General features: G+C 38.9%; 1 protein-coding gene across 1 annotated transcript in view; it reads right to left on the bottom strand.

Annotated features, from left to right (window-relative positions):
• The window catches only part of ppp2r3a (protein phosphatase 2, regulatory subunit B'', alpha), a 119,597-nt gene that overhangs the window by 40,631 nt on the left and 66,219 nt on the right, over positions 1-12,747 (bottom strand). Inside the window, exon 3 of the mRNA XM_009298556.5 lies at positions 4,615-7,266. Coding sequence (XP_009296831.1) covers positions 4,615-6,762 — 2,148 coding nt within the window. The 5' untranslated portion in view covers positions 6,763-7,266. The remainder of the gene's footprint in view (positions 1-4,614; positions 7,267-12,747) is intronic.

Below are 12,747 nucleotides of genomic sequence, written 5' to 3'. Positions count from 1 at the left end.
ACCATGCGGTCGCACCAATAGGGAGAGGTCTTCCACCAAACATGAAAAGAACCATCTCTGGGCAAAGTTTGTACATGCAGGACTCAAATCTGAGAGGTTAATATGAAAAGAAGTTGCATGGTCACAAAAAAAAAAAAAACTTTCTAACAACATCAGACATTACTTGCTGATACTGAAATGAAAATGTAAAGCTATGTTATTAAATACATTGTCACCTTGGAATAAAGGTTCTGTCTGCGTTCTGAATGATTTTGAGATATTGAGATCAAAAGTTTTTGCATTTCATTTAGCAAACAGTATGTGTAACATTTGTTTTTTTAAATAAAAATTCTTAAAATGTAGGTGACTTATAAAACCTCCCATGATGTCAATAAGTTGTAATTTGATAAGAATATGTCAATAACTCAATTTTGACAAAAATGTCAGATGAAACATTATATTTCTAAGGTGACGACATGTTTATGTTTCTGAAATAATTCACTTCATCTAACAAAGGTCAGATTTGCTTTATAAAATCAATAGAAAAAGTACTTGTGGGAAGAATTATTTCAGTTTGAAATAACTGCAAACATAAAGGCAAACATTTAAATGAAACTTAAATGAAACATTCATTTAAAGGTTTCAAAGCTCAATTATTAGCACCACTACTGCAGGCTTCAGGGTCATCTGACCTTTCAGAAATCATCCTAGAATGCCACTAATTGTTCTTATTATTCTAATAACTGAAACCCTCTTTTCTGCCTCATATTTTTATGAAAGCCATGATGCCCTTCACTTGTCATGTTCCTCTGATGAATAGGAAGTTCAAAGTAAAAGAATTGATTAATGTTTATTAGAAATAAAATCATTTGTAACATTAGAAATGCAAACTTTAGAGCCACTTTTGCTTGATTAAATGGATCCTTTATTTTTAAAATACTTTAATGTGTGCATGTATTGTGCATGTGTGTGCATGTAAAACATCTGTAAAGTACTGTTTACAAAACAAATCAAATATCCATTAAAAATCCAGTAAAATTCTTACACACTGGGGTGACACGGTGGCGCAGTGGTTAGCATTGTGGCCTTACAGCAAGAAGGTTGCTGGTTTGAGTCCCGGCTGGGACAGTTGGCATCTCTGTGTGTAGTTTGCATGTTCTCCCCATGTTCGCCTGGGTTATACATTAATTAAATAAACTAAATTGGCCTTAGTGTATGAGTGTGAATAAGTGTGTATGGATGTTTTCCAGTACTGGGTTGCAGCTGGAAGGGCATCCGCCATGTAAAACATATGCTGGATAAGTTGGTGGTTTATTCTGCTGTGGTGACCCCAAATTAATAAAGGGACTATGCAGAAGGAAAATGAATAAACTTTTACACTGAACTGATCTGACTAAGCAAGTCTTATGGGCACTAAATCAACTAAATATATGCATATAAATGCTACTAGTGGTAACAACTCATTTCACAACTGACTGAAGACTCATTTTAATTCTCTTCACGATCTCCAGGCCTACATGAAGTCTATGGTTTTCCCATGTGAAACCAAGAAAGAAGAGAAGTGGTAAATAAGCAATCTCAAGAGAGAAGCACAAGCCCTCAGCATCCGGAGCCTCAGATTACCCTGTCAGCACTGAGACAGAGGCAACAAGGCCAAAACCAGACTGAGCGTCCACTTTCAAGCTCACCTGCTGTTTGGTCTAGCAATGAGCCATGAGACAGAAAAAGAGACGTACAAACAAAAAGACCACACTGAGGTCCTGTAGCAAAGCACAAGAGCAACTGTTAAATCTGGAGGTGATTCCCTAGATGCTAAGATGCTGACAGATGACAGATGGGCCACATCTCGATCCATTTGGTGCTTTTGTGTTGGTGATGACACATGCAGGAACTAAATGAGATGAAACAAGAAAAGCACTGCAGGTGCACCTTGTTAAAAACAAGACCCCAGATGCTTATCATAAACAGCAAACAGGTATGACACAACCGCACATAGGGAACGTGCATGGGTCTAACGTTTCTGCAGCCTTGTTTATCTCTGTGATTGGCAGCTTTGTGTTTAAATAGGGCAGTGGGCTGGGCTCCTGGCGTAGCGTTCTTATTTTTATTGCTCCCGCGAGTGCCAGAGAGGGGATCGGGTTAGCAGAAAGCTATTCCCAAACTTAGCCGTGACCCCCACGGCAACACTGGGTCCGTTTTCCCTCTGGCGACAGCCAGTCTCTTAGCGGAATGAAATAGTAGGCGGGGAGTAAGCTGATTTAGTCTTCCTGACACCTTTGTCTGTAGATGACAAGGAGGAGGAGAAGTGCCCTGGGCAAATCAACACCATTAACAGTGTCTGTGCCAAAATCCCTGTGGCCTGCTCTTGCATTGACCTACCAATGCTCTGGAAAAGGACTGTGTGTCCTCTACACCAACTGCATGGCTACAGCATCACAACTCAACCCCAAAATAACATGTGGACCAATCAGAGGTAGTTACTGGGGGATCTGCTCAGTATCAAAACATGTATGTTTTCTAACTAAACATCTTTCACGTTAACTCTGAAATTAGGCTAACCATCAAAGGACAGCATGCATACTTTCAATATGAACAAATTCAGCCTTGTTGTTCAACACAACACAACAACTCTCTAGGATTTGGTGTCATGGGGAAGCAAAAATGAGCTAGATTATCTGACACACATCTACAAAACCTAATTTACCTTCTTTTAGGACAATTTTCTACACTTGCTTAAGGGTGTGTACGTGTGTGTTCGTGCACAAGTATGCGACTCATCCAACCATAAGGACTCTTAGTTATGCAGTGAGCAGGTACAGAAATAGGACTGGAGGAGGAGTCCCATTATTAAGGGGGTTCCGCTCTTGACAGATGTCATGGCAACGTCATAAATAGCAGGCCCCGAGATAGAACCTCAGATGGTATTGATTTACAAAGCCAGAAAAATAAACAAGTGAGGATTTACCAATGAGAGAAAAGATGAAGAGGGTGAGAGAGAGGTAGAACAGAGGACACATAAAGAGCAAGGGTTAAATGTGACAGGATGACTGACATTGGATATAAACAGCTTGACAACACTTTAGAGTGCTAAAAGTTACTAATAGATTGGTCATGAAACACTAATATGCATTCCTAAGACTTGCACTAAATGATTATTTGCATATTTTGAAGAATAAAGTGTTGTTTTGCAATTGTATGCCATTTTTTTAACTTTTAAAAAAATTGGTACCACTTTATTTTGATGGTCCATTTGAGTATTAGTAGACTGTCTGCTTAATATCTGTCGATACTGCTCCTTTAACATACATTTAACTGACTATAAGAAACTTTGCAAGTACATGTCCACTTACACTAATCCTAACTCTAACCCCAACCTAATGAGGATAAGTTGCCATGTAGATGCAATGTAACTTAAATTCAACAAACGGGCCATCAAAATAAAGTGTGACCAAAAGTTGTAACAAAAACTGATCTGTGTTGAAATGAATGGCCTATTAAGAAAAAAGAATGAGCCATTACATAAACAAGTACATCCAGTACATACCAGAGTCTCACCCGAAACCTATGAACTAGAGAATGACAAACTGTCCTTTCTTCTCCCCAGCATGATGGATGTGCAGAAAAACGGACTAAAGGTGGCAGCCAGATCCAGAAGACATATGATACTGACCACACAGTTAACTGCAGTGAGCTTCTCTGCAATGTTATCTCTCTTAGGCATAATGGTTTTAGGCTCATACACTATATGAATATAGCTTGGACAGCAATGGACTCCTGGGAAATCATCAAGTAAAATACAATAACAATGTAATGAATATGGAAGAAATTACTGTAATGGTGGCAAAAATAGACCTATAAAATACAAAAAAAAATGTATTTAAATTCTTTTACAGAAAGCCTTTTTCCCCATTCATGAACATATTACAGTATTGTATTTAGAAAAATTGATATGATGGTTACTGCTTATGAAGGTTAGAATTTTGTGATTCAACTAATGGTAAAATAGATTTTCCACTTCCATTATGCCTAAGCTATACACAGTTCTGCTCATTTGTTATATAATAAAAATATCATGGGATAAGAGCATTTTTGTATAACTTAAATGATTTTACAGAAGCAAGATTTCCATATATTTCAAAAGACAAAATAACAACTGAATTTTCCCAAGTTATCATGTGAAACTTTACCTGTCCTTTGTTCTTAATATTAAGTTTGCCTTCTTGAGCATCGGTGCCTGTTTGCAGGATTTTTCCTACAGTTGTGTATGAATCCCTGTATCCACTAAAGCTGCTTACAGTTCTTAAAAATCCTACATGTATTGCGAGTTATTTTGTTTCTTAGGATGATCTGCATTTGACTTCATCTCTATAGTAACTAAATGATATTTTTTATCCAGCTTTGCCACTAAGGACATATTCACAAACAGTTGTAAACAGCCACTGATGTCGAAGCAGAACACACCAAGGGTACACTCAATTTTAAACATGATTTTTAAAAGGTTATCTTATTTTTCTGTTTTATTTTACCATGTCACCTCTCTAGCTGTACACCAATAAATCACACATTGCACTGATTCTCCCAGAGACATGTAAACAAGTAAAAAACATTGCATAGGTCTAGTTTAGTTGAACTCACCCTGATGACTTCAGGTGTCTGTTGAATGAGAAGAGTGGATCCTGTGTCCCTCAAAGTAGAAGCAGGGATTTGTATGGCAGTAGGTGTATTTGAAAGTGTTGATGCAGGTTTACATTGTGGTGTTTGTGGAGGGCTAGGTGCAGTCTCAGATTCAGGAAGGGGGAGTGGGGTAACTTCTGCTTTGGTGCTGGCCAATGTTTCCTGGAGAAGACGCATGACTTCTCGCTCCTTAGTTTGAGTTCCTCTCCCGGCTCCACTCTCCACCAGCTCCTGAGCAAAGCTTTCAATGCTCTCCAGAATCCTGAGCAGAAGAGCTCCATCATCCTCTTCAGTAGACTCAACCCCTGGCTCTGGTGGCTTGGCCACCGAGGGTCCAGAGAAACCTACAACAGGTAGATCCTTAACCACAGAGTTACCAATCAAATGCTGGGGGGAACTTGTCTGTAGGGCACAATTTTTAAGCTTAGGAGGCAATGGAGGTTCCTTTTGCATGTTCTGGGAAAGACACTCCAGGTCCATCAGGAGTTTATCAATATCATCGGCTCCCCCTTTACTCGTGTGTGAGGTGGACCTTGAGAACAGTTTAGAATCTGTGCTTTTTGGCAGGTACATCTGGTTGACAGTAGAGTCATTTTGCGGCTTGAATGTGGTTCCGTTTCTGCTAAGCTCATGTAGTTTATCCGAAACACCACCACTAGGCTCTGAGTAGCCAGTAGTTCTTTTGGAGTATTGTCTGGACTCCGAAAGATTACAGCTGTGCTTCCCATCCCCTTTAACTGGCCTGTCCGGCATCCTTCCTATATCTGAATCTTCTTCCTCAATGTACAGAGCCTCCATTGGATCCTTACAAAGGTTTTCATTACTGATAGACAAGAAAGAATTTGCAGAAGAAAATGTGTCTGGTCGGCTGGTTGAAACTGTATGCTGGCAGATAAATGGTGTTGAACTGCTACTGGAGGCTGTAGGCAAGCTGCCATGGGAGAACCCATTAGTTGATGGAGGTGTTCGTGCTGACAAACCAGGGACACTCTGAATAGGTTTCAAACTGCCTGTAAGTTCCCTAGAACCCTCTGAAGGTTCTGGCTGGGAGGGTTTATTTCGAGGCTTCGTAGGTGGAGGAGACTGAACAACGTCCTCATATCGTGGAGGTTGTTCATTGCCAAAGATAGGCGAGAAGGGGATTTGTTGTAGTCCGTGTATACTATTGACTAGTTCAGCAAGCTCACTGTGCTCCTGCCTTATACTTTGTCCCTGTTCCAGCTCAAGAGGAAGTCTCTTTAGGTAGTTGGAGAGTCGGGCCATCACATTTTTATAAATGATTTCAGGATTCCCTGAGTCATCACTAGTTCCACCCATTGACTTTCTTTTGATGCACTGTTTGATGATGTCTGTGCACTTCTTCAGATCTTCTGAGCACTTGAGCAGAATGTCAAGACAGGCTTTTATGTCTTCTCCTGAGGCACTGCTGTCTGCCTTGGTCTTCTCCAGAATGCGGGTTATTAGGTTTTCCTCTGTGAGGCTGTTCAGGTAGAGTGTGGCCACATTGTTTAGGTTCTGCTCCAGGGATGCGCTGCGACTTAGCTTATGCTCTTCCAGTACAGACTTCTGAAAGAGGCCAAATGGAGGACAATTTTCATCATTGCCTGTGAACTGGCCATATATGATATCTAGATCTGTAGACCTCCTGCTGAAAGAGTCAGGCCGAACCTTGCGGCCCTTTCTGAATGTCACATGGCTGGAGGAGTACTTGATCTTCTCAAATGAAAACTCCTTGATTTTCCCACTGGCCAGGTTGATAGCCTCCCCTGTAATATCTTTGAGGCTTGCTGAGCTTTGGATGGCTGATCCTTTCTTGACTCTGGGAATTACCTGGTGGTAGTCATCACAGAAGGCAACAGGCCCAGTGTTGCCATTCTCTATAGTTTTAGACTCATGAAGGTTTATGGGCCTTTCAGAGCAGGTTCTGGATATAGACGTATCGAGAAGTTCAGCACAAGTACTGCGGTGAGCAACTGTGCAGTTCAGTCCATGTTTTAGCGCACCACAGGGTCCATTACAATAGTGCACAGTGTGCTGGACACGACGGTCAATAACAACGCTGTTGTAACAGTTTATGCTGCTAACCACAATGCGATAAGTAGCCGCCATGGTCTTTGTTCATTCATAAATCAAAAAGTCAATTTTGTGATATTTCACTAGTCACTTAAAAAATATAAATAAAACGGAGACACCTTCATATAAAATGTGATAGTTTATCAATCCTAAAAATCCTTAAAGATTTTGCCTTTCTTAGCCTCAACTGCTGCTTCAGCTGATTCCAAAAGGGAAAAAGGGATTATCAAACCAATCCTTTACCGGTGCCCCATAGTTAAAGGGAAGTTGCACTGTAACATTTAACAGGAAAAACTATCCATTCCTTAGCATGGGCCCCAATGGCCTAATGATAGGCCTGTGTGTAGCGCACCAGATCATCCCCACTGTGAACAGCCAAGGCCTTTGGGCATGAATAAGTCCTCTCCAAAGCCACAGTATATAGCCCACCTGGTGACAGCCTTCCGCTGATGTGTTCAGCAGATGTTGAACCCTTTCCCTCTGCTTTATCCTGCTTTACCAGTCAGAATAAGATGTTTAAGATTCCAATGTGAAAGCCACCTGTGAGTAAAAAAGACAAAAGTGGGTTGGGGAGAGAAAAGGTACTTATTTAGATGTGTTGAAATACAGATAATCTCTCTGACACTGACATTCAGATTATTCAGATAGTCTTTAACATTGTACAAAAGCAATGATGGAAGGGTCTTTCTGCCATAAAATGACTTGTACTATAATAGTTAAACAGTATTACATAATACACGTTTGTGCATCTGACAGTTGCTTTTATCCCCACTGACTTCCATTCAAGCTATAGAGAAAAATGTTGTGCTTTCCCTGGCAATCAAATCCATGCACATGGCATTACAAGGCACCATACTCTACTGTTTGATATAGAATTGATATGGATTGGTACGTGTTTGGCTGAACAACACAACAGCGATAATAACACCAAAAACAACAACAAGAAACAGTTAATTGAAAGGTTTGTACCATCACTGTACAGTACTGAAAGCACAAGTGAGACATACAGTAACTTGAAAATTACGTTTATTGTCTTTGGTAAATTTGTTTAACACATCTCTCCATTAGTTTAATAGCATATTACTTTCAGCTTCTCTTTGGTGCTGCTAAACCACATGAAAAGCTATGATAAAAAGCATAAAGCTTAGGGAAAAAAAGTCTACCACCCAGCAGTAAACCACAAACTACAACTTTCAAACAAATACCAACCAAAAAATAAAATGAAGTGCTGTAATTCCTAATGGTGGCATGTGTTTATAAAAAATACCTAAGCCTCAGGCATCTTAGGTCTCCTGTGTTATCAAATGTAGTCCTTAAGCCATCTTCAAAGAGTCCCACATCAGTGGAAGCTGTTAAAGAGCTTGTGATGAAAGTACACAGACACTCCATTAGCATTCTTTGACAACACAGCGCACCGTGCCTCTCTTGCCTATAAAGCGAGTTTACTCAAGAGAGAGCCGTTCAAATACAAAAATGCTATAATTGAACAGTTCTACCCTATACTCTGGATTTAATACTGAATAAAGAAGCAATCTTTCATGTATTGCTTCATTTTTATAGTTTGTTATTGGAGATTAATAGCACCTTTCCTTTTACACAAACATTTAGTCTCATTGTACATACACAGTGCTTAGCGTACATATAATTACACCCCTCACAAATCTATCTTTTAAATTCATATTTTTAATAGGAAGCTATACAATATTTTATTGTGCATATACATTAGATTAGTCAGTACTAAAGCCAAATCTGGAGCTTATCTAAAAAAAAACCCACAATAACAGTCCAAAAACTAGCACACCAAAATTTATATTCATTCATTCATTAACTCATTTTCTTGTCATCTTTTTTGCCTTATTAATCAGGGGTAGCCACAGCGGAATGAACCGCCAACTTGTATTACATACATATGTTTTATGCAGCAGATACCCTTCCAGCTGCAATACAACACGGGGAAACCCAAATTTATATGTTATAGAAAAATATTAAATACAGATTTTAAAAAGAGGAAAAATCAAGAGAACCAAAAAATGGAAAAACTTTAAACTTTAATTATATTTTCTTTCAGTTTCTAAATATGTTTTGTGACTAAAATTTTATTTTAATAAATATATCTGTTTAATAAATCAGTTTTGTTTAAATGCACCAAATACATTGCCTATATTTACTAAGAAACTGATAAAAATATTCATTTTCAAAATGGGGTGTACTTAATTATGCTGAGCACTGTATAGTATTAGATTTCTCACTCTGATGCAAGATATTAATAATAATAATAATAATAGTAATAATAATTCCTCACGTTTATATAGCACTTTTCTGGACACTTAATGCGTTTTACACATTTTTAGGAGAGGGATCTTGTCATCCACCACCAGAGTGCAGAATTCACCTGGATGACGCAACAGCAGCCATATTACGCCAGACCGCACACCAGAAGAACACCTAGCTGATTGGTGGAGAGGAGAGTGATGAAGCCAATTATTATATGGGGATGGTTGGGAGGCCATAATAGACAAAGGCCAGTGGGCAAATTTGACCCCTCAAAGGACATCCTGGGATTTATAACAACCACAGAAAGTCTGGACCTCGGTCAAATAACCAACATTTTTCAAAATGGATATATCTCGTTTTGCAACAAAACTCTTCACTTACAAATAACTTTTTCAGTAGATTTAGTGTACTGCCTCTCACAAGTGTATCCCCAGTTATTTTGTGTGATTAATATATTTTAAATAAACTGCAAACCAAAAAGTATAAAAACTTTACTTTGATTCTTACTTGAAACTCTTCCCTCTTAGTCACATACCTGTCTGATGGCTCATTATGCAGCTCATTATGCAGGTCTTTGTTATCTCAGGTGTGACTCACTACATAGTAATGATAGTTCACGCCTTCACGCATAGACCAATTTCATTCAAAAAGTGACTTAGAAAGTTTAATTCATTATATTGTTTTCTGTGAGCAAGTAAACAAGATGATTCTCACATCATGTTGAAGCAAAAACACTAGGCTACAAGATCCAGTTCTCAAAAGTCTAGAGCACAAATGTTCTCTGTGTGTTTCATGGCCTTGTTTCAATATATATCAATATACTGGGGCGTTAGGACCCACACAGGTTAAGCACCCCCTGCTGGTCTCACTAACACCACTTCCAACAGTAACCTAGTTTTCCCATGTGTTCTCCCATCCAGGTAATGACCAGGTGCAGCCCTGCTTAGCTTCAGTGGATGACCATGTGAGATGCAGAGAGCTAGCTGCCGGTTGATGAAATCCATTAACATCAAAGATTCAGTTGAGACCATTTAAATTCACTTTGAGATCTGCATGTTTTCAATACATGCGTGTCGTTTCAGTCTCTATTGACCTACATTGTAAGACAAAAAAAGGGTAAAAACGTGTTTAACATAAGTTCCGATAATTTCCACAGAATTCTGTATGTCTGACATAACATTAGGGCTTATCAATTATGAACATTTTAATTTTTTTAGATGAACTACCCATTTGCCAGATTCAAATTCTGAAAATTTCTCTCCTAACATTACATCATGGATTTGGAGTGACAAGAATAAATAATCTCTTTATGTCTCTACTGCTCTCTCTCTCTCTCTCTCTCTCTCTCTCTCTCTCTCTCTCTAATGACAATTAAGTCAACAGATGAGTCATTGTGAGACATATTTATTTTAATTCACATGTATGGGAATGAGCTCATTATGTGAATGTCTCAACTGAAAAACGTTCTCCACAGTCAGCAGCATGCTCCTTTATTCTCTTATTCATTTTCTCTCAGCTTTTTTGTTTTTCTTCCATTTTTCTTCCTCTCACAGCAGGCCTCATTAAAGCCTTGTCTTCTCTGTCTCCGCAGAGAATGAGCCTCCAGGATTTCCACCACAACCTCACCTCATATAAACTCCGACTACGGCCACGCACGACAGCATTCAAAGCTGTATGATCTGCATTCACAATATAGCTTCGCAAACGCCTTACACTGGTTCCTCACAATATCAGAACAATGATCTCTGATTAATGTTTTTCAGCATGGATTCATTATAGATGGTGGTGGCACCAGAAAAAAAAAAACATTCAGAGAGTAAGATTTACAGGGACAACCCACACCCTCCATATTCAGCAAGGAGACAATGTTTACAATGGATTGGTCCTGCTTGCCCAGACAGTAACACTAAAAGCTGATGTTGTCTGTGAGAAACTCTGTGGACAATGAGTCGCAAACTTTTACAACAAGACAAAGAGGTACAGAGTATTGCATGATTAAACAGCACTGTGGGCCATTTCTAGGGTTCATGAAACTTGAATAGTTTTCACTTTTCAGTACTATACATTGCTCTGAGAGACAAATACATTTCCTAAATGTCTATTTTCTGCCATAAGAATGCCTCGGTATGAAATTCAAGCACTACTAAATACCGCAAAAGTTCATATTAGGCTAAATTTATTAATTATTTCTGTTATTCTGATGGGTGTTCAGATTTGTTTATAGAGTAACATTGAGCTCTACATCAGTGTATGATGGGAATTATTAGCAACTTTATTACATTCAATCCAAAACGTCAGCAATCAATATACAGTAGATTCACAGCACTCTGGAGTTTGAGTCCTCTATTTCGTAATGTTGTATATATTGAATACTGGAAATTTGAGAAGTCTTCCAGATTAAGTGAAGTTTATTTATAAACTAATTTCGAGAGGATCACATGCTTATGATTGCTTGCAGTCGGCCCCGCATTATCCAATTTATGATTCACCAATCAGACAATTCCTAAGCCATTATAAATACCCTAAGTTCCATATGACAGCCATCTTCATTTTGAAGAATCCCCCCTTCCACCCCTACTTATCCTCCTTTCCTAGATGGATGGCCCAGTGGTTAGCACTGTTGCCTCACAGCAAGAACGTCACTGGTTCTAGTCCTTAACAAGCCAGCTAACGTTTCTGTGCAGAGTTTACACGTTCTCCCCATGCTCATGTGGGTTTCCCACTTGTTCCCTTGTTTTTGAACGGTTTCCTCCTACCGTCCAAAAACATGCAACTTAAGTTAATTGACTAATCCAAATCAGCACCATAGACATGTTCCCAGTAAGTAGTTATCTCTTCAGAGCAATCACTATCTGTTCGTTAGCTACTACAGCATGGGAGTTCTCGAGATCTCCATGAGCTTAAACTCCCCTCTCGCCTTGCAAACGGGAGTAAGCCCATGGCTTGAGGATCTTATGAGCTCAGGGCTCTCTCCCAGGACAGCATGCCAAACAAGCTTTATAATCAATCATCAGCTAAGTGTACATGTAAAAATGATCTTATATTGAACATTAGGATCCAGCTTCCAAAATATGCAATTGTATAAGCACCATTTTGTACTTGATAATTTAACAAATGTACTTTCCCTCTATGATATCTATTTAGCCTGTCATCACAATGTTCAGGAGCTTTCAGCGAGGCCGTGCATAATGTTCAGTTTCTTGCACAGACCAATCGTTTTTCCTTATGAAACTTTAATTTATCTTCAGGGGACACTGTTATTATTTTTATCTAGTCTCTATGTCTTATTTTTGCCAGTAGCCATTGATTATAAGCCAACACCAAGGATCTTATTCATTGTTCAATATCACCTGCATACTGGATGGTGTATGATAGCATCAAAGTCTATGACAAAATTACATTGGTATTGAATATATGCATGTACAGTAAGACACTTTTGTCTCCTATGTGTATCTGACTGATCCTGTAGTCAGGCATGTCATTTTTTGGGTTATTTAGTAATTTAATGGGTTCACTGACTGATAAATTAAAATTCCCTTGATCTTTTGATATATAAGAGGTCTTTGTACTGTAAAAACATCCTGTAAGTTCAGAACTTGGCTTCTATTGCCAGAACACAATATTATGTCATAATGTGGCTAAACTCCACCTCCGCAGAAGATCAATGCCTGCTTCTATATCACTGCTTGTTTGGCTCCACCCACTAATTCACACTGTGTAGTAATCATGATTAGCCTATTTAATATC

Source organism: Danio rerio, chromosome 2 (assembly GCF_049306965.1).
Source record: "Danio rerio strain Tuebingen ecotype United States chromosome 2, GRCz12tu, whole genome shotgun sequence".
Classification (NCBI taxonomy): Eukaryota; Metazoa; Chordata; class Actinopteri; order Cypriniformes; family Danionidae; genus Danio; species Danio rerio.
The sequence above is the reverse complement of the archived record's forward strand: the minus strand, read 5'-3'. Positions and strand labels throughout refer to the sequence as shown.